The 25260-nt window shown below is 40.3% G+C and overlaps 1 protein-coding gene across 4 annotated transcripts in view; it reads left to right on the forward strand.

Moving 5' to 3' along the window:
* UTRN (utrophin) overlaps positions 1-25260 on the forward strand; it is a 341485-nt gene that overhangs the window by 38553 nt on the left and 277672 nt on the right. For all 4 annotated transcript variants that reach the window (XM_064708388.1, XM_064708386.1, XM_064708389.1 and 1 more), the window contains one exon: positions 18788-18849. In XM_064708388.1, coding sequence (XP_064564458.1) covers positions 18788-18849 — 62 coding nt within the window. The remainder of the gene's footprint in view (positions 1-18787; positions 18850-25260) is intronic.

Raw genomic sequence — 25260 nt, forward strand, 5'->3', positions numbered from 1 at the left:
ATTGTACAGCTCAATCATTTTAAGCTTCAGATTATTTTAAAAGGTTCTTAGCTGGTTTAATACCTTGTAATGCAAAATATTTTTAAAGCAATTCGTAAAACATTCTGTGCAGGCTGTTGAAATTAACTTCTGCTCCCAGCTCAGCTATAGTAAAATCAATATTTACTTGGCTTGTGTGACCAGGGTTGCCTTATATACAAGGAAAACATTTCCACTACTGCTTTTAAGGTAGCAAAGACATAGTAAAGCTGCTATGTTCTGAAAGCAGCATAATAGATCCCCTCTAAAGCTACTTTTTTTTCCTCCTAAAGTCCTTATGCAGAGTCTTTTGCCAAATTTTTCAGACACGCCCCTTTCTAAAAGGTTAGTTGCCATTTCTTCACTTCTAATGAATAAAGCAAATTAATACAATCTGTTTAGTTGCTGTAAATAATTGTGAACTTGGAATTGAATATTTGAAAGCTAATCTGTATTACTAAATATCATCCAGTCTGTTTTTCTGATTTTCTATAATGTAGGTTTTGCATTGTATTTTTTTTACCAAACAATTTGCTACTAATTCTTGTTGTAGTTTTCCTTTCAGTGAATAAGTTGTAGGCTTTAGCTTACTGATGACAGTTTGAGATTGAAGGATAATATGCTGGGATTCTTAGCCTTGTGTACAAGAAAGCCATAAAACTCTGTCACCTGATGTCTTACCATCATTTCCATATCTGTTGCCATAAAATCTCATGCAAGCATTCCTTATCTTATCTGCAAGCAGTAACTGCAGTAGCTTGAAAAAAAGTTCCAAGTGTGGGTTACACAGATAACTTTCCTGTGGGAACATGCCTCAACCTTTTGCTTAGTAGTCTTGAATGCAGGTAGAGTCTCCCACAATGCTCCAGCTCATTTCTCATTAATGAAAGTGAGAGAAAAGGTAGTTGGTAAACTTGATTATCAAATGATGGTGTACTTTGCTGTATTAAGCAAGCAGTAAATGTTCTATACAGTTAAATGGAAGCAAGTATTTTATCCTTTCAGGTTTTGATCTGTGAACAGAACTGATTATAAAAAGATTGTTAGCAGAAAGATTTGCAAGTCCTAATACCTAGACAGAATTAAACCAATCACAGTATGCTTCTTGTGTTTTTAGTTTATTTTAGTTTAGCTTCATTCCTGTCTCTAATCTAGTTGTGGTATATTCTTGAAAATAATCAAACTGTCTGTTATTCCCACTTCAGTGCACAGTGCCAGCCTTGTGTTGGAAGTGCTTTTTGGTTTAAGTAATTTGTCGGCCTGTCACTAAGGGGGGGGGGGAAGCTTATTTTAACCAAATGTTTTTTTAGGTTTGCATCTGAAAGAGAAACCAAGGTATTGCTGATAATGCAAGATGTTAACTTTCCAAGATATTTTGTTTTACAATGGATTAATATCAGAAAACAGTGCTATTTAACTCATTATTAGAATCCAATGATTTGCATTATAGTGAGCAATACTATAGAAGACTTTATAGAGCATTCACCTTGCTTCTCTTTTTTTTTTTTTTAATGTATTTGATGGCTTTTTTGGGTTTTTTGTGTGTCTTCTATTGTTTTTGTTAAAGTAATAAAAATAACTCTTGAGAGTTTGTCCTCAGGAGTTGAACTGGAATTACTTTATGGCCAGGTAAACTAGCTTGCTATCCTATTGGATATTCTTCTCTGAGCTAAGGGGAAAGATTTTTCTGTATAAATTGCTCTAGTTGTGCCTTCTTGCAGTTAATATTGTCTTTCTCTGCATAACAAGTTCACTGTTCAGCCCCTGTGGTGGGTTGACTTTGGCAGCTGCCAAATGCCCACCCAACTACGCCCTCGCTCTCCTCTCAATTGGACAGAGGGAGAAAAATAACATTGAAGGCTCATGGGTTGAAATAGGGGTAGGGATATCACTTGCCAGTTTGAACTGTGGACAAAACAGACTTGATTGAGGGGAATTTTTTTTAACTTACTGACAATTAGTAGAGCATAGGGTGAAACAAGAAAAAAAAATGAAAACACTTTCTACCTCCCTGTCTCCATTCTTCTCAGACTTAGTTTCACTCTTTAATTCCCAAATCCTTGCCACCCTCCCCCAATGGGAATGAAAAAACTGGCTTATTGAAATTACATCTTCGACTGCAATGTTTTTTGAGAGAAAAGATGGAATTTCTTAGACACATGCAGTCAACTCTCAGCAAGAGTTTGAGCTTAAAAACCCTATGGTCCAAAAATTTACAAATGGTGGAAATGGACTCTTGGTTTGTTTCAATCTTAAATATATCTGAAAATAATTCTAAGTTTGGTTTAGCAAGTATATTAATGCTTGTCGGAGCAGGGTTTGGATGACAGTGTGTCCTTGTGCCTTTCTTTATTGTGTGTGACTCTCAAACCTACACAAATGAAGCCCATGTTTGAGGCATACAGACTTGCTTTGAGTGCTTGCAGCATCTTGAAATGGTCCTGGCCAGCTGCTAAGGACGTGCAGTATTCTGCTGCTTGTGATGGCATCAGCTGAAGGAGCCTGCAGGAGCAGTGAGGCTGGCTCACAGCCAGCATCAGAAGGAGCAGGCCACGTTTGCTAGCCCCTTTTGCTGAAGTCCTGGCATGGTGTTCCTCATTCCCGCATGTGCCCTGTCTCCAGTCCCCTCTGCATGCTTGGTAGCTGTCACCCTCCAGAGGGATAGAGGGTGAGTCAGAACTCAGTACAACATGTATATTCTATCAGCCTTGTCCTGCTCAATATCCTTGAACATTATACACAGCAGAGTAATATCAGGTAAATAATTAGCTACTGTTTTGACAGTGTGAATGTACTCTTTTTCTGTAAGATGGGAGACTAGCCAAAAGAATTTACTCTAGCCATTAAATGTAACACCCCACAGAAAACAGCCCTAACAAATCCAAACAGATCGAGGTATACAAATTATCAGTGGCTGAAGGAATTAGGAAAAATAAATGTTCTTCATGAGTTCTGTACTTTAGCATGCAGTCCTGCCAGGGCCACTGCTCCTTGTTCAATTCAAAATTGGACGTGACACTATAAATAAATCTCTAGCCATCTTATTTTTCATAGTGTAATCTGGGGGAGCAGAGCAAAATTGATGCTAGAGTTGGTAGAAGTTCCTGTGAAATGGTTCAAACAGTAACAGGTCTTGGGGAAATGCTCTGCTGGCTTAGCACTAGCTCTTGAAGACTTTTGAGACAAATAGATAAACTCTGATTCTCTTGTTTTATTGTTGCCTGCTTTGCAGTGGAAGAGTGCTTTCTCATGTCTGATAAATCAAATAAGCTTTTTTTCTTGTTTCTGTCTTTGCGTATTCATTCTCCTTTTGTGTTCTCATGCCGGTATAAGTGAATTACTGCGCCTTTAAAAGAAACAAACCAAGAGTGTAGTTAAGAAAGTTAAAGTTCCAAATCAGTGTCTTATGTTGTCAAAGAAACTGATTTTTTGGGGAAATCTCCCTGATATAGGTAAGTGACATGGTGTGTGTTTTTTAACTTTGCACAGCTATGATTTTGGTGCTGCTATGGTGGTTTCTTGTGTAACCTTCAGCTTTTCTCCTTTTGTTATGCTTAAATAGCTCTTTGAAGTTATTTGATAGCTTCCATTTCTCAGGCTTGTTTTATTTTTTTCGATTTTCTTATATTATAACACCTCTGTGTCCTGACTCTTCAGGTTTTTTCTTAACTGATACCTGCTTTCGGTCTACATCTTCCTCCTCCTCAGATTCTTTTCTGCTGTCCTGTGGTTTGGAGACTGACATGATCCAGATTAAGAACTTGTGTCATAGTTGATAAAATAAATACAAACATGCATGTTTCATCCTTGGGTGCTATTAGGCTTTTCTAATTCTTCCTTCTCTCCCAAGAATGAGTGTCCTCATATACTGTTTTCTTGCATGGCCTCTTCTAATATGCTAAAATTAGAGAACAAAAGGTAGAAATTCAAGTTTTTCTTGACGATTTCCATGAGGTTTTTTTCTATAATGTTCACGTCTAAGAAGTGCAGTATTACAACTGAGCAGCTGGAATTGTGTGTCATCTTCTAATGCTCCCTTACTGAGCCCAAATTTCCTTCTGCTTTTGAGGGATTAGAAGGTTGGTAGTCAGTATTAATTGCTTTTCCTTTTTGCACCCATGTAAAGACTTGAGGAATAACAGTGAAGTGTTGTCACATGAATAGAAAGAGCGGAACAATGTGACAAGACTAAAGTTTCTGAGCTTTTATTTGCTCAGTTTTTAGCAAGTTGTTGTTAATAGTATATACTTATCTCTGCAGGGCTGCAGACAAGTCTCTCCCTCATGTAGAAGGTTATAATTAAATGCACCAAAATTGAAATATGCATAAAAGGTTGCTAAGTCATCTCTTAATTATGCTAATTCTTTTGAGAGCAAAAATCTTCGTTTTCCCTAGCCTCTTTAGAAGTCCACTCTGACTCTTCCTTTGCACTTTTCCCCTTTCACTCAGTTTTCACTTGTAATTTACAAAATTTGAGCCTTCTGTTTCTGAATAAACTGAAGTCTGCAAATGGCATTTTGTGAAGCCAGTCTTGCCAGTTCATGGTTGGACTGAAAAGATGCAGCAGGATAAAGCATGTCTGTATTGCCTTTTAAGCAACTCCCAGAGCTCTTGGCTGGACTTTGTAACTTTGAGGGGGATCACAGGCAGTGTTTAGTGGAATCATTCTATGAAAAAAAGAAGACTGCATTTTCTGGCCACTTGAGTTACTCATCAATGTCAATTTTCATTTCCAAGCCTGTTAGACAGTGATGATGTCTCGTGCTGTTTGGGCAAGTAGCAGGTAGGTAGGGGATTGGCATTTAGCATGCATTTGGTTCTGCTACACCAGCTTGCAAATGTCTGTACAGCTGCAGGAATTCTTTCCTTTCTCCTTTTGTGGTAGGCTTCATGAGCACTTGGCTTTTGTGAGGGATCATTCTTCTGATTGTGTGTCAGTGGTGGACAGCCTGAAATATGAAATCTGTATTGCAGCTTGTTCCACGATCTTCAGGCAGCAGTGTGCATGAGTTTGTGCGCCCTTCTGTACATCCTTACTACTGTTTGCCACTTCCTTGCTTCTTTGCAGCTTAAAAAGTTTTATTTCTTTTTTTGTGCTGCTGCTTTGCTATTGTGTTCTAGACAAGAAAATACTGTAACTTCAAGAGTTGCCTTTAGTGTAGCAGTCCTGTGGAAAATTGGAAGTGGTAGTTGACAGTGAAATTAGAGATCTTCAGGTATGAAGGTCTAATCTGTATTAGGCGAATTAAGCTTCTTATGTCATTGTGTCAGGGATGAGAACGGTGTTTGGGGTGTTTCTTTAAAATAATAAGTGGTTTTGTGATTTAGTTTTTAGGACTCTTGTCCAAAGGAACAAACAACTGTAGAAAAATCTTGTAATAACCTTAGTATTAAAGCTATTAAAGGTTTTCAACTGTATTTATATTACAGTGGTTTAAGATGGTATGTTAAAGTGGGACAACTTAGAACTTGTAGCAAATTTCATCAATCACATTACTTTTGGTTTTACCTTGTGTGATGCAGGTGAAACTGTGAGAAATACTGGAGTTATTTGCAATAGTTAGTAATGCAGAGCGTTGAAGGTAAACTTTTTTTGCTTTTTAATTTGTAGAAATGAATTTTAAAAATTGAGTTAAAAGTACTCTCTAGATGCATTCCTCACTTTTTCCCCACATCAAGTTTATGCTACACAAAACTAAAGATTCAAAAGTCATATGACGACAGCAGCTTCTTTAGGAGATGACTTTGTGATTTTGTTCTGTTTATTTGACCCTGTCCATACCACCTGTTCTTTCTGTGAAAGGTTATGTTTTGGTTTCAGAAATAAGAATCTGTCTTTTATTACCTTCATTGAGGTGTTACATTTATCTGCATAACTTGAAGAGTGTGGAGTATGTTGCTGAGGTTTTTTTGTCACTGAGCTTCATAGTTTGTGGTAAATTAAATGCATCATTTTATTGAGACTTTGAAATTCTTGTAAATGTGCGTGGAGTCAATTTGTTGTAGTAGCTTTCTCACTCAGAAGTGCAAAAAATAGAAGACTGGCTTCTCTGAACCCCTTTGGGGAACCACATGAGTTTTTCTTTTCTTTCATAGAGAGCTAGTCTCTTTGTATACTCCGAGGAATACATCTGTTCCTTACCCCATCTCTTTTCTCTCCCTCATTTGACCCTTTACTCTGAGCAATAGCAAATCAATATAGACTCTTCACAAGTTGCTCAAATGTGTTGGAGCAGTTGGGCTTTGCTTCACCAGAGCTGTCTAGTACTTGGGAGTGTTGGCATGGGTAGGTCTGACAGAACCAATGTGTGCCTGGCTCTTTGGAGAGCTGGGCATGTGCAGAGAAGGTGCTGAGAGGTAACTTCAGACTGGGATGTTGTACTGAACCCCAGTTTTAAGCACAGCTCTTGTTGTAGCTATGATTATAGCATGCATTTTGGGAGATTACTTGTTCAGTAAAACTGAGTAGCTAGAAAAATTGTTTGACACTACTTGAAAATAGCTTTTCTTCTGGGATGGGGTGAGGGTGTCAAAGCCTTAGAAGAATTTCCTCCTTGCCTTATGTGACCCAGCAATGGTGATCTTATCCTGGCTTTTTCTAGGATGTGGGTTAAGGACTGATCTTAGTCTACTATGACACTGGAAAGTTATAAGTATTTTTATTGATTAAAAGTGTCCTGAGTTGTTTCAAGATAAATCACTGAATTGAGGAAAAGATTATTTTGCATTGCATCAAATGCTTTTGTCTGCTGCAGAGGCTGTACTTGGTATTTTGGTTTGCTGTATAGCTTGCCTTTCTTGCTGGCAAAGAGTTGATCTCCCATGCAGTTGTCATCGTTTCCTCATCATTGTATGTAAGGGTGTCCACAGGTAGATACCATGAGCTAATACTTCTTCCATAAGCACATCTTTAATGGTGAGTCCTCTAAAATACCTTGTTTTCACATTCTGGTTTGTAGTTCAGGGATCTCTTCAGCCATAAATTATATCCATCTTTTTGTGGACTCTTAATTCCATAAGCTTGTCTTGGCTTTTTTAGCCAGTTTATACTAGTGCCCTCATTTTTCTTGTTTCACTGGTGGTTATCATCATTTTGGTCCTCAGGCTAGCAACATTCAGGCTGCAAGCTCCGTCCTTACTGAGGCACAGACACCACCTGTTTGCTTCAGGGACATTGACCTTTGGCAGAGGGCAAAAAAAAATATGAATTCTGAGCCTGCTTCTTGCCTGACTTTAGCACTGGGAAGGTGTGCAAAAGAACCCTCTCTGAAAAAGCACCCAGGACAGGATTATACCTGTGAGTGTGACTGATTTACTGGAATAGTTGCCAGAGGCAGCAGTACTAGTATGACATGTAATTATCTGGTTTCATTGGGTGATGTTTTTTGTTGTTTAGCCAGTTTCTACAAAGGTAAGTGTGATGTGTCAATTCCAAATTGTACACAAAACCACTTGAGATGTTAGAGTGACAGAAATCAAACTACATTTGCACAGGCTCTACCACAGTTCTCTTCAAAGCTTGTCATTAAATAATAAAAACATGGGGAATCGGATGTGTACATTTAATCCTTTGCCTAAACAAGGGGCAGCTGAAAGCCTATGACTCAGGTTCTGCCAAAGGCTTGGTAGGCTTTGAACTTTGCTTGGTTTCCTTTTCACTGCTCTGTTGCTGCATTTTCATTGAATTGTACAACAGTTTGGGTTGGAAGGAGGTCTTTAAGACCTTCTAGTTCCAAACTCCCTGTCATGGGCAGGGACATCTTCCACTAGATGAGGTTGCTCAAAGCCCCATCTAATCTGGCTTGGAGCATTTTCAGGGATGGGGCATCCGCAGCTTCTCCGGGCAACATGTTCCAGTGCCTCACCACCCTTATAGCAAAGAATTGCTTCCTTATATGCAATCTACATATATTATTTCCCTTTCAAACATTTACTCCTTGCCTATCAATGTACTTCCTGATAGTCTCCCTCCCCATTTTTCTTGTAGCTCCTCTTTAAGTACTGGAAGGCTGCTCTTCTCCCACTGAGCAACCCTAGGACTCTCAGCCTGGCTTAATGGGAGAGATATTCCAGACCTCAGATCATCTTTAAGGCCTCCTCTGCATCTGCTCCAACAGGTCCTTGTCCTCCCTGTGCTGGGGGCTCCAGAGCTGGAAGCAATACTCCACGTGGAGTCTTATGAGAGCAGACTATCTTCTCCAATTTTTCTCACACTACTGAGAGTGGTATATCCTTAAGGGTATATTGAAGTGGGAAATACTCTGTGGGCTCACACTGGTCATCAGTGCTTGCTCAATTGCATAAATACCTGGTTTAATGTGTTCCAGATATTTGTCCTGCAGTTGCCAAGCAGAATTTATGTACTTTCAGAGCAGTTAATCAGGAGGGGGTTCAGCTTTGGGGACTAATTACTGACTAAGCCAGGGAAGGAAATGAGAGTTTAATTAGGATATAGGATTAGCAGTGCCTCAACTTACTGCTGTTCTGATCAAATGACAAAAGAAAATCTTATGTTTGCCAGAAGCCATAAGAAGGGACCATTCATAATACTTTACTCCAATTTCTCTTTTATTTTTTCTCCGTTAAGATGTCTCACTAAAAACACCAAGTGGCTAAGACACCTTTATGACTCTTTCTTCTTACCTCTAGAGGAAGAACTGTAATTTTGTCATGAGCAAAATTCTCAAAGGTTTGCTTAGCATTTTGGTTCTGCACAAAGGCGTAGAACTTTCCCCAGTGGTGCAATATTCCTTGGCCAGCAAAGAAATATAACTGGGAAAGGAAATAAATTATCTCAAGAATTGGACTTGCCCTTCACCTAATCTTCCTCACTAGGGCTGGATGGCACGATTAGGCATTTAGCATTCTTTGTGTTGGTCATGTGAAGCTAAAAGCAGGTGAACTCACGGTCACCATTTCTGTAGTGAACTTTCTGGATTATTTTAGGGATAGAAATGAGAGTATTTGGTGTAGCTTGCAGTAACAAATATTTTGGATTTAAATTCTGTAGTTATCCTGTTTATTCTTTTTGCTTGCTTCTCCTTCATCTTTAGAGCAGTACTACACTATGTGACTTTTAGGGGCTTCCTTTAAATCTTCTGTTTCAGGTTTCATCTTTGTAATAACAAAGGTTAATAGGCTAAGGTAAATAATTTATAGGCATCAGTGAATGATCCTTGACAAAATAATGGAATAGCCAAAGAAGCTCAGACTTGACCTGTCTAGAAACAAAATAAACAATTTCTGTTTTTTTTAAACTTGCTTTGTCTATTTGATTTCTGTGAAGACTGAGCTTAACTTGGTTGTCAAGATTGGTATTCAACAGTTTCCCCCAGTTCTATCTTCCGAGTGTTGCCTGCCCAAGAATTTGTAAGGGTAGCATCACTTGGCATGAGTCTTAGTTGTGAAGAATTGAAATGTGCTAGTTAATTGTTATAAGCTGGACAGAAGTGTGTAGAAGCTTTGTTACGTAGTTGAAATTATTTAGCTTTTTACTAAACCATATTACTAAGTGCTATGCTCAGGTGCCCTTTGAATGCTTCTAGGGATGGTGATTCCAGCACCTCCCTGGGCAGCATGTTCTAATGCTTGACCACCCTTCCAGTGAAGAAGTTTTTCCTAATGTCTAACCTAAACCTCCCCTGGTACAACTGGAGGCCATTGCCTCTTGCCCTGTCACTTGTTACCTGGGAGAAGAGACTGAACCCTACCTGCCTACAGCCTCCTTTCAGGCAGTTGCAGAGAGTGATAAAGTCTCTCCTGACCCTCCTTTTCTCCAGGCTGAACACCTCCAGCTCCCTCAGCTGCTCCTTAATAAGACTTGAGCTCTAAACACTGCACTGTTGCCATTCTCTGGACTCAGTCCTGCATCTCAATGTTCTTCTGGTAGTGTTGGGCCAAAAATTGGATACAGGATTTGAGGTGTGGTGTCATCAGTGCCAAGTACTGGGAGATGATCACTGCCCTGGACCTGTTGGCCACACTTTGACAGGCCAGGGTGCCATTACCTTCTTGGCTACCTGGGCATGCTCCTGGCAAGTTTGTGAAAAAGGAACTTGCTTCCTTTCTCTGTAATTCCTTTAGACATGAACCTGCTACATGTTCTTGGATGTGCTCTCATTTACTCAGTGCTGCTGATCCCACACCTGGGGTACTTTGTCCAGTTCTGGGCTCCCCAGGACAGGAGAGATGAGAATATACTGCAGTGAGGGCCACAATGATGATGAAGGGACTAGAGCATTTCTCCTGTGGGGAAAGACAGAGAGCTGGGACTGTTCAGACAGAAGAAAAGGATCAGAATCCAAGGGATGCTACTGAAATTTATAAATATCTGAAAGGATTGTGCAAAGAAGGTTGTTAGGCTCCTCTGACTCCGTTGAAAGGACAAGAGGGAAGGGGTGCAAATTGAAACACAGGAAACTCCATCTTTGTTGAAACCCTCTCTTGGGTTTTCAGAGAGGTTGCAAAGTCTCTATCACTGCAGATGTTAAAAATCTGACTGGACATGGCCTGGGGCAACCTGTTTTCACTGGGGATTGGATTAGACAAATGGTCTCCAAAGATGCCTCCTGGCCTCTACCATACTGTACCTTCTACAAAAACATTTCACTAAAAATTTTACTAAGCTTTCCAGGAACAATGCAAAAAGCAGTGGGATTTATAGAGGTGAAAGCTTGCTTAATCCTTGAGACATCCACATTTAATTGCCAGAAAACTTACATTGATATTACAGTGATTGTAAGAGTCACAAAATTGCCCTAGGTGTGTAAACTATACATGCTCATTGTTTTTGGTGTAGAAATCTTGTTCCAAGTGATAGTGTGTTAGGGCTTTGTAAGGATGCTTCTGTACCTTTTTTCTTAATTTCTGAGTTAATTATAATTGGAAAGTTTATTTTTTATTGCCTTCCATAGATGAAATACAACTGTGAAAACAAGTGTTCTTTTTTTTCCTCAGGTCATATATGCTGTTTCTTTGTCTTAAGGCTGGATTTCTAAATACTGTCAGAGGTTTGAAGCAGTCAAACTGAGAAAGTTAACACCTTGCCTTTGCATAACTTAACTACTCAAGGTGTTATGTTATGATTGTCTTCTACACTGGACTGAATGATTTAAACTCCATGGGGTTATGAATTCCATTTATTTTTAAATAAATGTAGTCTGCAGACTGCTGTCACTGAAATGGGTCCTACACAGTCGGTATCCAGAGATGCTTGGTTAATTTCCTTTCAGAAACAGCTGAATAGCCCTTGTGTAATTCTAAAAATGTTAACAGCATACAACTTTTTGGAATCTGTTGATTAAATCGATTTTAACAAGGAAAGTGGGATACTCCTATTAGACTTGTCTTCCTGTCTTTTTTTTTTTCCTGCACAGCTAGTTCAACTTGTAGTAACTAGTGGAAGTTTAATCCCAGTACTCATAAACCTAATTGTGTGTTAGAAAGCTAAGAAAGCAGCTGGAGGTTGTGTGAACATACCAGTCAAATATGCCAGTCAGCATGTGCATGTGAAGGACAACCTGGGGCATACCCAGCTACCTGTAGCCTGTGCCTGTGTGCTGGGATGGGGTGGGAGATGCAATGAGAGGCCAGAGAAGATGTGGGCAGCAGCTGGCACTAAAGGGGCATCCACTGATATGTGAGAGGCCAAGCATTCTTAGTCTTCAGTTTAGGAAATTGGAGCATGTAGTTATATGTGGGAGCCAGGTATTGCTATTTAAATCTCAGGAATTGGCTTCTGTTTGTGATTAGCTGTTGGCCTAGAGAGTTTTAGAGAGAAATGATGATAGAATCTAGGAACTTGGGTAAAAGGGAGGCAACTTTGAGGGGTGGATCAGGAAGGGCTTTACTATTTGGAGCAAAAAGACTGGGAGTGAGGAAAGTTTAGGATTGCAGCCTTTGGGTTGTTGGAAAAGAAAAATAGGAAAACTTCTGACTGAAAGAGTTGGGATAGAAGAGACACTGGAATATGAGTGGGCAGAAAAATTTAGTGTTGTGAATAACTTTTCAGGCTACTGTCTTTACCTGCCTGTGACAGAGAACAAAATAGCATTTTCTTTTGTACTGTGAGCATTGTTTCCTGAAGATGTTCAAACAAGGTTGTTTGTGATGTCTGCCTGATTTGAAACTCTGCCATAACTAGAAGAGAGCTACTTGCATATATACAGTTTATGGCTTGGCTTCCTTCTCTGTCTGAGCAATCTTGTTTACTTGTGCCTGTGCAGGGTCTCTGACATCTGTTGTCTCTGCTTCCTTTCTGGTATGCAGAGGGGCTTTTTTGTGGGGATGGCTCTTCTGTTATGCAGAAGATTAAGCTGGTTGAGCACAGCGATCCCTCTGACCTTATATCCTGTGAATCACCTCCACAAGTGCAAGTGAGCCTAATAACAGTTCTAATTTGGGCAGAGAAAAAGGAGCAGATGGCTAACACCAACTTGTGGATTCCATTTTCTTTATAACCACTTAGAAATTTAAAGACCTAATCTGTGCTCAAAACAAAACCAGCTGTAGTAAATCTAGCTTGTGATTTTATTTGTATTCATAAATTTACCTTGTCCTTTTTTCTTTAAGTGCTTTCCTGTTTGTTGCTTAGAAACGTCTTCTTTGGCAGGAATTACCTGCCTTTCTTTTTTCTTTCCATGTGCTGGGCAGTTTGTGAAATATGTGCTCAGATGTATTTGTATTATATGTGAAAGCTTCACAGGGCTGTCTTGCAGTGGGAGCTGAAGCTGCTTGGTTTGACCTGCTGTTGGGGACCCATTGCAAGCAGTTGGAGTGACATGTGGGGTTTCTGGCTCTGGTGACCCTCTGGAGCAGCCTTGTGTACTGCCTGCAGTTGTGGAGCAGCCTCGGGACACTGCTCACAGCCCCTGGGTTTGCACTGTCATCCCATGAAAGCAGCAGGGTCACTGGCTGAGCAGTGTGGGCTGTCAGGCTCCGTGCTGAGCATTATTTCTGTCTCCTGAGAGCTTGGTTATCTATACCTCCCTTTTAATCATCATTCCAATGTGCTGAGACCACAGCGTGGCGTGTTAGGTTGCTTTTGTTGGGAGGTATGGAAACAGCTATTTTAATGTTCCTTCAGCTGTGAGGATGCCTTCCTCTAGGTTATCAGTTGCTGGGGGATTTTTGTTGTGAAGTAAACACAATTTTGCTTACAATTACAGTACACTTTGGTGAGGACCAGAGGGTGGTCCTCATTACTTGTCTATGGTGTCTTGTTTTTGGTGGTGTCTGCTGTTGGGAAACAGCAGGTAGTGAGAGGTACATGACTTTTCTTTCTGCATAATTTTTTTTTTTTTTGCTAATGCTTATATTCTATAGTTGTTACTTTCTTTTTTTAAAATGTTAGATACACTATTAATATTACTCTAGTTTTGCCCAACTGCTGAAGTTTGGAGTGAGAAGGAAAAGGAACGAAGGAAAGCTTTGTGCATACCACTGATTGCAGAAATTAAAATTGCAGCACAAAGGTGAAAGTTTACAAGCAAATTATGTGTTGCTGGAGCTATTTTTTTCTACCCTGGTGTTGCAAGAGAAGAGAGAATGTGCAGTACAATCTCAACTTTTGCTTTTCGTTCCTTTAAAAAAAATGAAACATCTTACTTTCTCCCTTTCCCCCCAATCCTTAAAAAAGGCCCAACCCAAAACCTGCTCATGAAGATTCTGAGTTGATAAAGTCAGGAGCCAGTACTCACAGTGAGCTCAGGGGTTCTTCTGTGAGCTTGGTGGTCACAAACCGGTGCTTCCGGGCTTTTTGCTTCTTGCTAACAGGGATAAAAACTGTGCTGGTTTCTGTGCTCAAATTTTAGATGCTAATTTTGTGTCTTTTGCTATATGAATTTGTCTGAATTTGACAAAAAGATAGTTGTTTTCAAAAGGGTTTTTCTGTCCAGGAATACAAACCTTATCCCTCTTTAGGTTACTGTTGTCAGGGTTTCGTAGGTGTGCACGTCTTGGGAGGGGCGATATCTACTATAGATACTCTCCATTGCCTAAAGGCTTAGGCAAAGGGATGTTTCTAACTTTGTTACATTCCAAGTGTCTTAATTGAAACCCACAGGCTAATTCCATCTTTTATTTCTAAATTCCTTTTCTGAGAACCTAAATAATGAGGTGGTGAAGGCAAATTTAAGTCTTCAAATGTGAGATGACCCTTAGTAATGTGTGCCGGAGTGGTTGGGCAATTTCTGTACTTTATTTGCCAATCAAGTCCATGCTTCTCCAGGGCATTTTCATTTTAGGGCTGTTCTGCCAGCTGTTTTGGGTGTGATAACTTCTGTCTTTGAAAAGCTAAATAATGCAGTTCTGTCATGCCAGCATGTAATGTGTTTTGGGGAAATAAGAAAGCTCTCTTTCAGCATGAAACAGAGGTTGAGTAGAGGACAAACCACAATCCAGTGAGGCTTTTGTTTTTACCTCTATTTTTAGATAATTTTTGCTTTCCTTTCTGCTCTCCAACATGATATTCACAAGGTAATAGATTGGAGTTGAGCTGTGTTTCCAAGGTGCCCCAAACAAAGTGAAAGCACAATGTTGTGGGTGGAGGAGGCGTGGGAGGCTACAGAAGCGGCTGCTGGGGGCGACTGAGTGCCAGGACACAGCCTGGGCATCTGATCCCACAGGAGCCGGCTCTTCTGAGCGCACTCCAGTTGGGTGGACGTACATCATCCTGTGTAACAGGAGCAGGCATCTGGGATAGGAAGCTTTTCTCTCTTTTGTCATCACAAGAGTTTAATTTTGTGTGTGTGTTTAGGTTTGTTTTTATTTCCTCTTAAAGGAACAAACTGTTCTGACATTGTCCATTACTAGTCCATTAAGTGGCTGGAGGGCAGGCAGAGAGAGGAAACAGTCAGTAGGTAATGAAGCAGAATTTGGCCCTGAGTCAGTCCTTGGCTTATATTGTCAGGCTGCAGCAGTGTGAAAGGAAACAAATGTTTTAGCAACTTGGTGAATTTGTTTCTTGCTGGGCTGTAACTTGCTGACATTTTTAATGTCTTGTGTGAGAAGTTGACTGGCTGTGTAACTGTGTGCTTTGCTGAATGGTGATATTGTTTTTTACTGAATGTGGCTAATTTGTTATCCAAATCATAATGTCAGCCTCCCGGGGTTAGCCTTACAAATTTGTAGGAATCTATAGAAAATTACTTTGAAGGATAAAATAACTTGTCAATGTTGCTATCCAAGCACCAGCATTTCAATTTCTTTTTTTTTTTTTTTCAGGAGTTTATAGGAGAAAGCTTGACAAAACTGGAGCTGTAACAGCCAGTTCCAAAGATCCTAGTTACAGAGGCTTTTATAAAGCAAGCATAAGCGTAGAGTCTGACTGGCAAAGGTTGTCTGTGGATTTTATAACTGACCAGGATGTTTTAGGAAGATGGGATTTGTGGGGGTTCTTATTCCTTGCTTAAGAAATGGAAAGGATGCACTGCTCCTTAGGGGATACTAGAGGTACATGCATTCATATTCTTTCATTCACCAAATCTTTTATCAAGATTAAGTAGTTTGTAATTATCAAAGACGTGGGTTTTTGTTGTCGTCTTACTGCAAATCTCCCGTACCTTCTTGGTGATTTCTCATGGGCATCTCCTCACAGCACTGACAACTCCTTTTTCACAGCACAGCCAACAAACTCCAACTCTCTCCTTACTCAGCTAACCCACTCTTTTGTAGCACTCGTCTCCTTATTGGACACAGCTGTGGCCTGTTAAGGCCAGGCCTATTCCTAATCTCTGGTGATTGGTACAGCTGCACTACTCAAGTGTGAGACTGCCTTCTGCACTATCTTTATTTTCTTACATTCTGTCCTCCCACAAGTTTTGGTGGATGTTTTTCCTTCCGCTTCCTAGAAAATGCTCTTTTTTGAAAAGGGGGAAAGGGGGCTGGATTTTTAGGAAGTGCTGTGTGTGCTACTGCAGCACACCTAGCAAGAGCACTGCCACAGACTGGACTGTGGTGGTGGGGAGCAGCTGTAGGAGCAAGGCTGCTGAGGTAGTCCTGGCAGGCTGGAGCTAGGGAATGCTGAGGAGAGTTGTCACCTCCTGCCATGTGTGAGCTCAGGAAGGGGCTGAACCCTCCAAGAGTGGGGTGTGTAGAGCTCCTACTGCACAGGATTTATAAATGCAGGATCCTTTCAAAACTGTTGCTCTCCTTTAACACAGTCATACAACTGTTTTTGGCCTCTCTGTTCTTTGTCTTTATCATGCTAAGGAGCAATACCTTTAAAAGAATGTGATACCTTGAACTGTGGTGTTACTGCTCATTCTCACAGATGCTTAAGGAGGGAAAAAGGCAGATGGAGCCTTGGAAAACCATCATGGTACATAGGGGTGTAGTTGGGGGTGTTGGCACAAAAGGGCCAGACTGGTTAATGAATGATATTTAGAATGAAAATATGTTTAAATCTCACTATGTTCAATACAAAAAGTATTTGCAGTTAAAGCTAAGGGAAAACATTGCTCCAACAGTGGCGTTGGACCAATCTAGTCCATTCCTGTGTCTTAAAAGGAAAGAAAGAAAACAGACTTGTAGGGGAAAAAAGGATTAAATATATTATTTTTAAAAATTTCTTTTGAGTTTCATCTTGTCTGCCAGGCTCCTGTGAGATGGATACTTAGGATCTAGCAGGAAGTTACTTGGTTCTGCCTTTGATGGTAAGGGGCTGTATGCCACTTAGGGGAAAAGACAGGGTTGACAAAGTGTCTTAGGTAATTATACTCCCCTGAAACACCTTGAGTTTCAACATTCTGAGCATTGCATGCTATAGCTATCTTGAAGCTTGCTCAGAAAAATCTTTTCAGTTATTGTGCTGTCTTTGATGTTTGGTTGAGCTGGAGTTGTGAATCAAGAGTAGGGTCTGTTGGATCAGCTTTAGCTGCCAAAGAGGAGAGGCATGGAAGGGTGAAACAGTGGCTCCTGGCTAACATGCATCCTTGTGTCCTAAGCAGGTTTTTCAGCTGTAGCCTAAAAGAAGCCCAGAACTAAGGTTTTAATTTAAATGGATATGAACGGTTTCATACAGTTTAAGTTTTTCAACTGTCATGACACTTCATTTCATATTGATGTGACGTCTTGTATTTGGACTGAGCTGTAGCCACTATTCTTTGCTGTTAGGTAAAACACACCTGGTTTTTGGTTTCTTTCTGTGTGTAACAGCTTTTTGGCTAGATATCTTAGATGTGAATACATGGATAGTGTCAGCTTCTGTGTTTGGCCAGAAATTAGAAATGTTGAGGTTATCTGTATAAATCTTCCGGTTGTATTCTGTTGTTTTTAGATTTATTTTTTTAATATCTGGATTTTATAGATGAAATTGTACAACAGTCTCAATTGCTGCTGCGAGTATATGATCTTGTAAGTGGTGCTTTTTAATCATAATCCAATATTGCTTCAGACTGCATAAATTTTCATGATTACGTGAAGTAGAAAATTTGAGTTGCAATCAGGCTTTTTCTATGGCTTCATTCCAAGTGCAGGGACAGTTAGTCTGAAAACCATCGTGGTTTGCTGCTTTGTGGAATGGATTCTGGAAAAATTGATGCCAGCTGCCACCAAGAGGTTCTGCAAGAGAACGTTCCAGACAGCAGTGTGTTGTGGTTGCCTGAAGGGTATCTCAAGGTTGGTCTGCCAAGAAGCTGGTGGAGTCTTGAAAGGCTCTTGGAGACTCCTTATCCAGGCTGCAGCTGTCCAACAGTTTTCCTGGTGTAAGGCACTGATTGCGCTGGCTGTGGTTTGTGCAGGGCTTTGGAGGTTGAAGCCTTTGACAAGCTGCATGTGTGTATTTTCTTGTCTGTGGCAAGCAGACCTGTAAATCCATACTGGGTGAACCTCCCTAGCCTAGTCTGGTTGTCAGCAGTTATTTCACTGTCATTTAAGTACAGGTATTGAAGCACAGGCTCACCTTTAGCAGTGCTCAGTGCAATTTACCCAAGATGTGTCCTGTGATACAGGCAGGAGTGTCTGTCCTGTGCTGGAAGTGACTCACCCTGGTTTAGTGGGATGGGCTCTGTAAAATTGCAGGTGACTCCTAAATGGCTTCCTTAGGCATCCTGGGAAGCTGCCTTCTCTCTGCCCCGCTGGAGGCCACTGCTCCTCCCTCTGCTCTGACTTACAGGCACTTGCCTGCCCTTCTTTCTTTTCCTGCTGGCTTCTTATGGCTGTCTCTCAGACCCTGGGTGGTGCTGCTTAGGTGTCACACCAGCAGGGCATTTGAAGGGAGGGGCTCTACTGAGCCCTTCCCACACCTTAGCTGAACTTGTCTGTGACTGATCACTAAGACACTTCTGAACCCAGGTGCAAAAGTAGGCTGAGGGTGGGTAAGGCTGCCAGTGCTTCAAGGGTTGTCCCAGCAGCTTTGCTACCACAGAGGCTATTATCTGCATCAGAAGCTTGAGTAAGGCCCTCAGCACCTTTTGGAGTAATGCACTCAGGCACAAAGGTGTTGACAAAGTCTGTTAATTAAAAGCCCATGGTTTCGTAGGTTGTTTTTCACCAGATGGGAGGCTTGTGAATTTTATGCATCAGGAACCCGCTTGGGAGGTGCTGTGAGGCTGATTCTAATGCAAAGGAGCTGCTGTGGTTACTAGCAAAGGCAAAGCATTTGTGGCTCTGCAAGTACTCAAGTGTTGTGGATGTTTGTTCAGCTTTATTGACAGATAAGGCAAAAAGTTCTCCCACGTCTCAGGACAGCGTTTAATGTGACCTGTATTGAACAATCTAGGATTAAGAAGAATGCAACTTCACTCATTGTTTTCTTATTCTCTTTCTCCAGATGAACACAATGATGTACAGAAAAAAACCTTTACAAAATGGATAAATGCTCGCTTTTCCAAGGTAATGTTGGTTTGGATGTACTACTTGATTTTGTTTGGTTCACTGTTTAGAATAATTTTGGTTAAATGTACATTGCTTTTACTTTGCTAGGAGTATTCAACAATACTCTTGTTGAATACTCCTAGTAAAATGTCAGTGTGTAGTGAAAGCAGATAAAACAGTGTAGTGTTTGTTCCCTTCATTTCCTCCTGCACATCAGTATCAAATGTTTATTGGATACTATATTTTAAGAAAAAATGAAAGATTCTGTTTGTTAACATATCAAATAGTTATTTGCATGAGCATGTCTGTTTGGTTTTGTTTCGTTTTGGTTTAGTTTATGTGCAATTTTCAGAATGCGTTGCAGCAGATTTTGAACCTTCATCACTGTGTTTACTCAGTTGCTGAGTCAGCTTTACTCACTCTGCAAACCTCTAGTTGAAGCCACCTGGTGTTGCTACTTGAGCCTTGACTGAAATTTTATATAATTACTTGCTCATTTTGAATTTTTGTCAGCTCTCATGCTGTACAGTTCTCATTTTAATTCTCTTTACTGACTGGAAGCTTATTGAGGATCTTTCCTGGTTTGGGATGATAAAGGAAGTGACGTTTGCTTTGGAATGCTATTTAAAGCCTGCTTTTTACACTGTTCTGCTGATAGGGAAAAATGACACTTTGCCCAGGAATATAAGTGTCTGTGGAAAGTTTTCCTGCTTCATAGTTTGAATGTGTGAAAGAACCTGGAATATTATCAGGAACAGCTCATGTTTTTTTTCTGCCTAGTGTGGTGCTGCAAATGGGGCAACTACTCTTCTGCATGCTTTTATGGAAAAGTGGCATGTGTGTGAAATCCTGAAAGCAGATATAAATATTAAGGAAGGGGGTGTGTGGTTTGGTGGTGGGGTTTTTTTTGGTTTTTTTTTTTTTTAATTTAAATCTGTAACAGCTATGAGTGACTGCTTCTGGAGTGCTGCCCTTCTGAAGTTCTTGATCAGTAATGTAAGGAAGTTTTACCTTCCTTTCCTTCCTGTGCAATAGGACACTGAGCAATGCAAGGCTTGTGGCCTTGGTTGAATCATTTGGCTTGGGTTTGTTTTGGTTGAAAGCTGATATCCTGCACTCTTCATCCAATGCATTCTTGGCTAGTTTGCTCTTTAGAGGAGGAATGTGTGTGGGTAACTGGTTGCTCTAAGCTCAGCTTTGGACTGCTGCTCAGAGGAGTGGTGGTTCTGCAGAAGGAGCAGTAGGCAGAGCAGGATCATGTAAGGAAGGAAAATGTGGTGAGAAAGAAAGGACTGGCTGTAGTCATGTAGCTGGCATAGAGATGGCATGGAAATGACAGTGATACTGAGAATGAATGACAGTCATACTGAGAATGTGCCAGGTGACTCATCTGTGAGTGCTGCAGGCATTGTATTGAAGAAGGTAGAATTATTTTCAGTCATTCTGCTTGTAGTCACATGGATGTATCTTATACAGCATCTTTCCTTCAATACTGTGTAACCAGACAGATCTTGCTGAGCTCCTGGATTTCCCAGGTGCCGGGTATGGTCAGATACTCACAGGATTTGATGTAACTGTAGCTTTGTAACTCTGTAACTTCATAGCCCCTTAAACACCTAAAGCTATGAAAGCCTTGCTAATGATTAAAGAGGACCTACTCCCAACTGCTGCATGTCCAATTCAAACTTAAGCATGGCTATTTTGGCATGACAAGACACAGATTTATTAAGACTGGCATGTTCAAATTGCAAGGAAAATTATGGTGTTAAGTAGAAATCACTTAATGTAAGGAAGTCTACTTTCAACTGTACCTTAAAAATAGAAAGAGACTGATTTCAGTCCTGTTCTGTCAAAGTCCTTTTATGTACCAAGTCATTTAGATTGTTTTAAAATTCCTTTTCTGTCAACTAGATTGATTTAGCTGCTTAGTAGGGTAGAGGGATTTTAGAGGTTAGTTAAATGTAATCTGACTTATATTGCAGAAAACAAAATGGTAACTTAGGTATTTTGTATGGAATTGCAAATTTCATTCCAAAAAATTTTACTTGTCCATCCACATTAATTACATTGTACTTGCCCTTCATTTAAGCAAATAAAAAGTAATCGGTTGAGCTTTTGTAGCTTAGCATACAAAAATTGTGAAATTGCGTAATGCTGAGTTTAAGTCAATTCAATAAGGTTTTACAAAGGATCTAGAGAGAGAGCAGTGTCTTTCCCTTCTCATCAGAGAACAGGTAGGTGAGTAAAACACTTGAAGTATCTCAAGTGTGCTGTGAGGTGCTTGCTTCAGTACCCTGATGGGTGAGATAAGAGTTCTTGGTGTAGTTCCAGTACAGTAACCTGGTTTTGTGCTCTTGGTTTAAACTGTGCTAGAACAGTGCCTTTTATTTGTGTGTGTTGTTTGAAAATCAAGGCACAAACATTTAAAGTGGATTGTTTTAAGGTCAGTAAATGTACTCAGCCAAGACTCACTGGTCTCTTAGACATACCTTAGGAGAGATGTACACACTACAGCTCACAAGCCTATGATGGCTGTGTAGTAAGGATATTTTGTTAAAATTAGAGGGAATAAAAATTGTTAGAGAAATAATCTGTTATCAAGCTTTAACCAATGGGGAAGTTTGTTTCAATAAATACTGAGGCAGAGCATTTCAGCATGTGGTTATAAAGCCACGTGATGTTTTTACTTAATGTATTTTTTCTATTGCTCTGTCCAGTCTAATTTCAAGAGTCTGATTTAGCTGTTTTCCTGAGTGTAGCCTTACCAATTAAAGCATCTAGTTATATGGATAACTGATATATGTTCTTCATACAATGTAGGATTGTTTTCTATCCTTTTATCCTTTTCTATATTAATCTTCATTAAAACTTTCCAGTAGGTTATTTTCAGAACCTCTATTTTCTGCATACAATGCAGAAGTGCTATCTTGTCACAGTGGTTTTTAGCCACTGCAAATAAAGGTAAACATCAGAAATGGCTACTAACTTTGAGTGCCTGATCTGAGACTTTAGCTAAATTGTCACAGAGGATTTAACATTTCTTTGATGTTTCTTGATATAAAACAGAACTCTTGATCCTTATAACAGAATTTGGAGGGTTCATATCTTCTGCAAACTCAATCAAACCATCCAAAATATTTAGTTGGTTTTCAGATGGAGCTCGATCAGCATAGAAAAGAGACTTGAAGATGATTATGCCTGTGTCAGCAAGGACTGGCTTTAGTGATCTAAGGAAGTGTCTTAATCTGGCACACAGTTAGTAATTGCATGTAAAATTGTGTTTTAAATTATTCTGATGAGTTACAGGGGACCTTCTGGCTAACAGTGGAGCTTGAGTTCAAGTCTGCAGGATATTGTAGAGCTCCAGTACCCCTATGTTACTTGTTTCACACAGTTAAAGAGAAAGTGAACAAAGATTTTGTAATCAACTCTAGTTGGTCCAAATATCTGAATAGCTTCAGTCTTTATCTACTTAGATGTTTTATCAGCAGGCCTGGGATTTTTAACTGCATCTTGCAGATATCTGGTGCTTCAGCTTATAGTTACAGAGCAAAGTAGTTGGATACTCACACTTGCAACTCCAGAAGGTTTCTAGAAACTTGATAGGCATGTTAAGAAATTCAGGAGTCTTGTGTTCCACTTTAGAACCCTGCAAGTACAGTTCTTTCTGCCCTATTTTCTTCCTTTACTCCTAGTCTCTGACCCTGTTTTTGGTTGGTATATTTGTTTTTTCCCCCCTCACTTAGTATTACACCCTCTCATGTCAGAAGCCTTGCCTGCTTGGCAAATCCTTGCAAATCTCGAGTTTGGCTGCCCTGCCTATTTCATGTCCACTTTTGCCTTTGTCACTATACTTTTTTTCCCATCAAGACTCAGTTTTTCTTTTTAAAGTTCCATATCTGCTCTATCTGCCCTTCATTTCCCCTCTCCTGCCTTTACAGGGTTTGATGCTTGTGTGGTCAGTCCTATTTTTGCATTTCCCTTTGTCTCAGCGGCACTAACCTTGCCCTCTCTTCGCCTTCTTGTAGGATTCTGTCTTTGTTGGCTTTAGTTTGCTCATTTTCCAAGGTGGTACTTTTCCAAGTTTGCTTTCAGATTGGTTCCTCTCCTCCTCTGCTCTTCCTGAGCTTGGCAGGTGGAACACAGAGTCAGCACAAGAAACATGATTCCCTGACTTAATTTAGATCCATGGAGTCAGGTCTGTCACAGCCTGTCGGAACTCAGTGCTGTCACTCACTCACTAGAGGAAGCTTACAGATCCAGCATTGGCAAACTGAAGCAGTGTCTTTTTACCAAAACCTTGCTTCTTCACTGTGTTTGGGAAATTTTCCCACAGGGATGGGAAAAAAAAGCTTTATTGGTAGGAAGGTTGTGCTCTGCAAAAGGAGCGTAAAAGCCCAGAGATTTGTGGTATTCAGTGAAAATGACACTAGTATTCCCTGCCCCTCAGTTATAAGTCTTGGATATGGCAGGCTGTTGAATGGAGTCAGCTGGGGCATTGTTCCAAGGTGTCAGGAACTGCATTCAAAGCCCTTGCGTGCCTGAGCGCTGGGCCTCCCTTTCCTTTCCATCATGTGTTCCCATCGCTTTCCAATACAAGCTCAATTTCTTTTTTTTTTTTTTTTGTCTTGTGCGTTTGCAGTGTTCTTGCTGCATGTATTTGTGATTCTGCTCCTCCAGGTCCTGTGCTAGTGCCTTGACATCTGCATTGGCCTGCATTGACAGGGCTTGGAGCCAGGCCAGGATGTGAATAAAGGCAATGTGAATAAAGCCAGACATCCCACACTTCTACAGCATCTTAAGCTCTTTTTCCTACTCTGTGGTCTTCCAAAAATACATTTGATTTTAGGGTTAGAGTAAAGAAGAGGAGGTGCGGCTTGAGATCAGAATGCATCCTTCAGGGCTGAGCTCCAGGTTAGCCTTTGAGAAGGCAAGTGCTCAGTGTGGGGCTCCTGTGCATTTCCTCTCCTGGGCTCTGATGTGTCCCCTCCCCTGGAAGCACACCAAGGGAAAATGAGAGTAGACAGGCCAGTAGGAGAACTGATGAGTTGTTCTTGGAGCGCTTTGGGGTGTTGTGGCTTATATACATCTTAAAATTGAAACAGTTAATTCCTCATTATACCAGGCAATAATTCATATAGCAACTGCAAAGTCTTCTTTTAGCTTTTTGTGTGGTGTACTGAATAGATGTTTTCCTCCATTTCTGCTTCTTAATTTTCTTTTCTCTGTTTTGTCATAATAGTACATGTCAGGCCCTACACTTGTGAAGATATTTTGCAGCTCCGTTGCTGACCCTTAGCAACTGTGATAAATCTTTTTAAAGGCAAAATTATACCTATTCATGATAATTAATTTCACATGACCCATATACCTGAGGTCAAAGACATTTCAGAAGTGGTTTTTTTTTGGTGGGGAAGGAGAATTATGGAGTTCATGTAGTAGTCATGCAAGCAAAGAGATCAAAAAGATTGATTAGGCAATTTTGTCTGTCCAAGGTGACATCACCTAAGATGGTGTCTAGTCCTTTTTGCAGTGCAGTTTTTGTTGTGCAAGCAAGGAGATACTTAATGATTGGTGAAATATTCTACAGTCTAATTGCTTCTGATATTTTTCTATGCTGAATTAAACTGTAAAATGTAACTTTACTCAAAACCAGCCAAAGCTTAAAAAGCAATAACCTTGTTAGAAAAGAAGAGTAATCTGGATGGAAAGGAATTAGCATTTGCACAAGCTGGCCTTAAAAAGGTCTATTTTAGTCTACTTTTTTCTTAGTCTCTTTTTATGGGAAGACAAAACAAACCTTTCTAGGCCTAGCATATCTTTTAGCCAAGAAGCACAAAAGTAAATTTTTCTTCTATAGTAGGTTGTGAGTTATGGTAAGGATGACTGCTTTCTAGCATAAAAGCAATAATATGTAGCAGTTGATATCTCCCAGATATAGTCACAGCAAAAAAATTGTCAGTTTTCTGCCTTCCTTTCAATTTCTGCTGCTTTTTGCTGTAAGAACAAGGTGTGAGCAGTGTCTCCCATGGTGAACTTGAAAACTTGGCATAGTAATATGGGCTGTAAGCATTGCTGACTTGGTTAATGCTCTGGGTTTCGGTCTGATTCTTAGGCTTGGTTTTCATCCCAGTTGTTGGAGGGTTTGTGGGACCTTCTGAAGTACTTGAGCTGAACCTGGTCGAGGCACCAAAGCAGATCTGTTCCTTTACCTGTTAGCTGCTAATGAGACTAGTCAACCTGGTTAGCAGGATTTTAAAAATTTTTTAAAGGGTCCAGTTGAAGTTATGTTGCTTGAAAAACTATAACTAAAAGGATAACCTTTTAGTCTTACAAGAGAAATAACTAACAGTGGTAAGCAGGGTCCCAGCTGCCCCTGCTGGTGCTGTTGTGCAATGAGGCTTAATTGCAAGCTGAGGTTAGTACTGT

Source organism: Zonotrichia leucophrys, chromosome 3, assembly GCF_028769735.1.
Source record: "Zonotrichia leucophrys gambelii isolate GWCS_2022_RI chromosome 3, RI_Zleu_2.0, whole genome shotgun sequence".
Lineage (NCBI taxonomy): Eukaryota > Metazoa > Chordata > Aves > Passeriformes > Passerellidae > Zonotrichia > Zonotrichia leucophrys.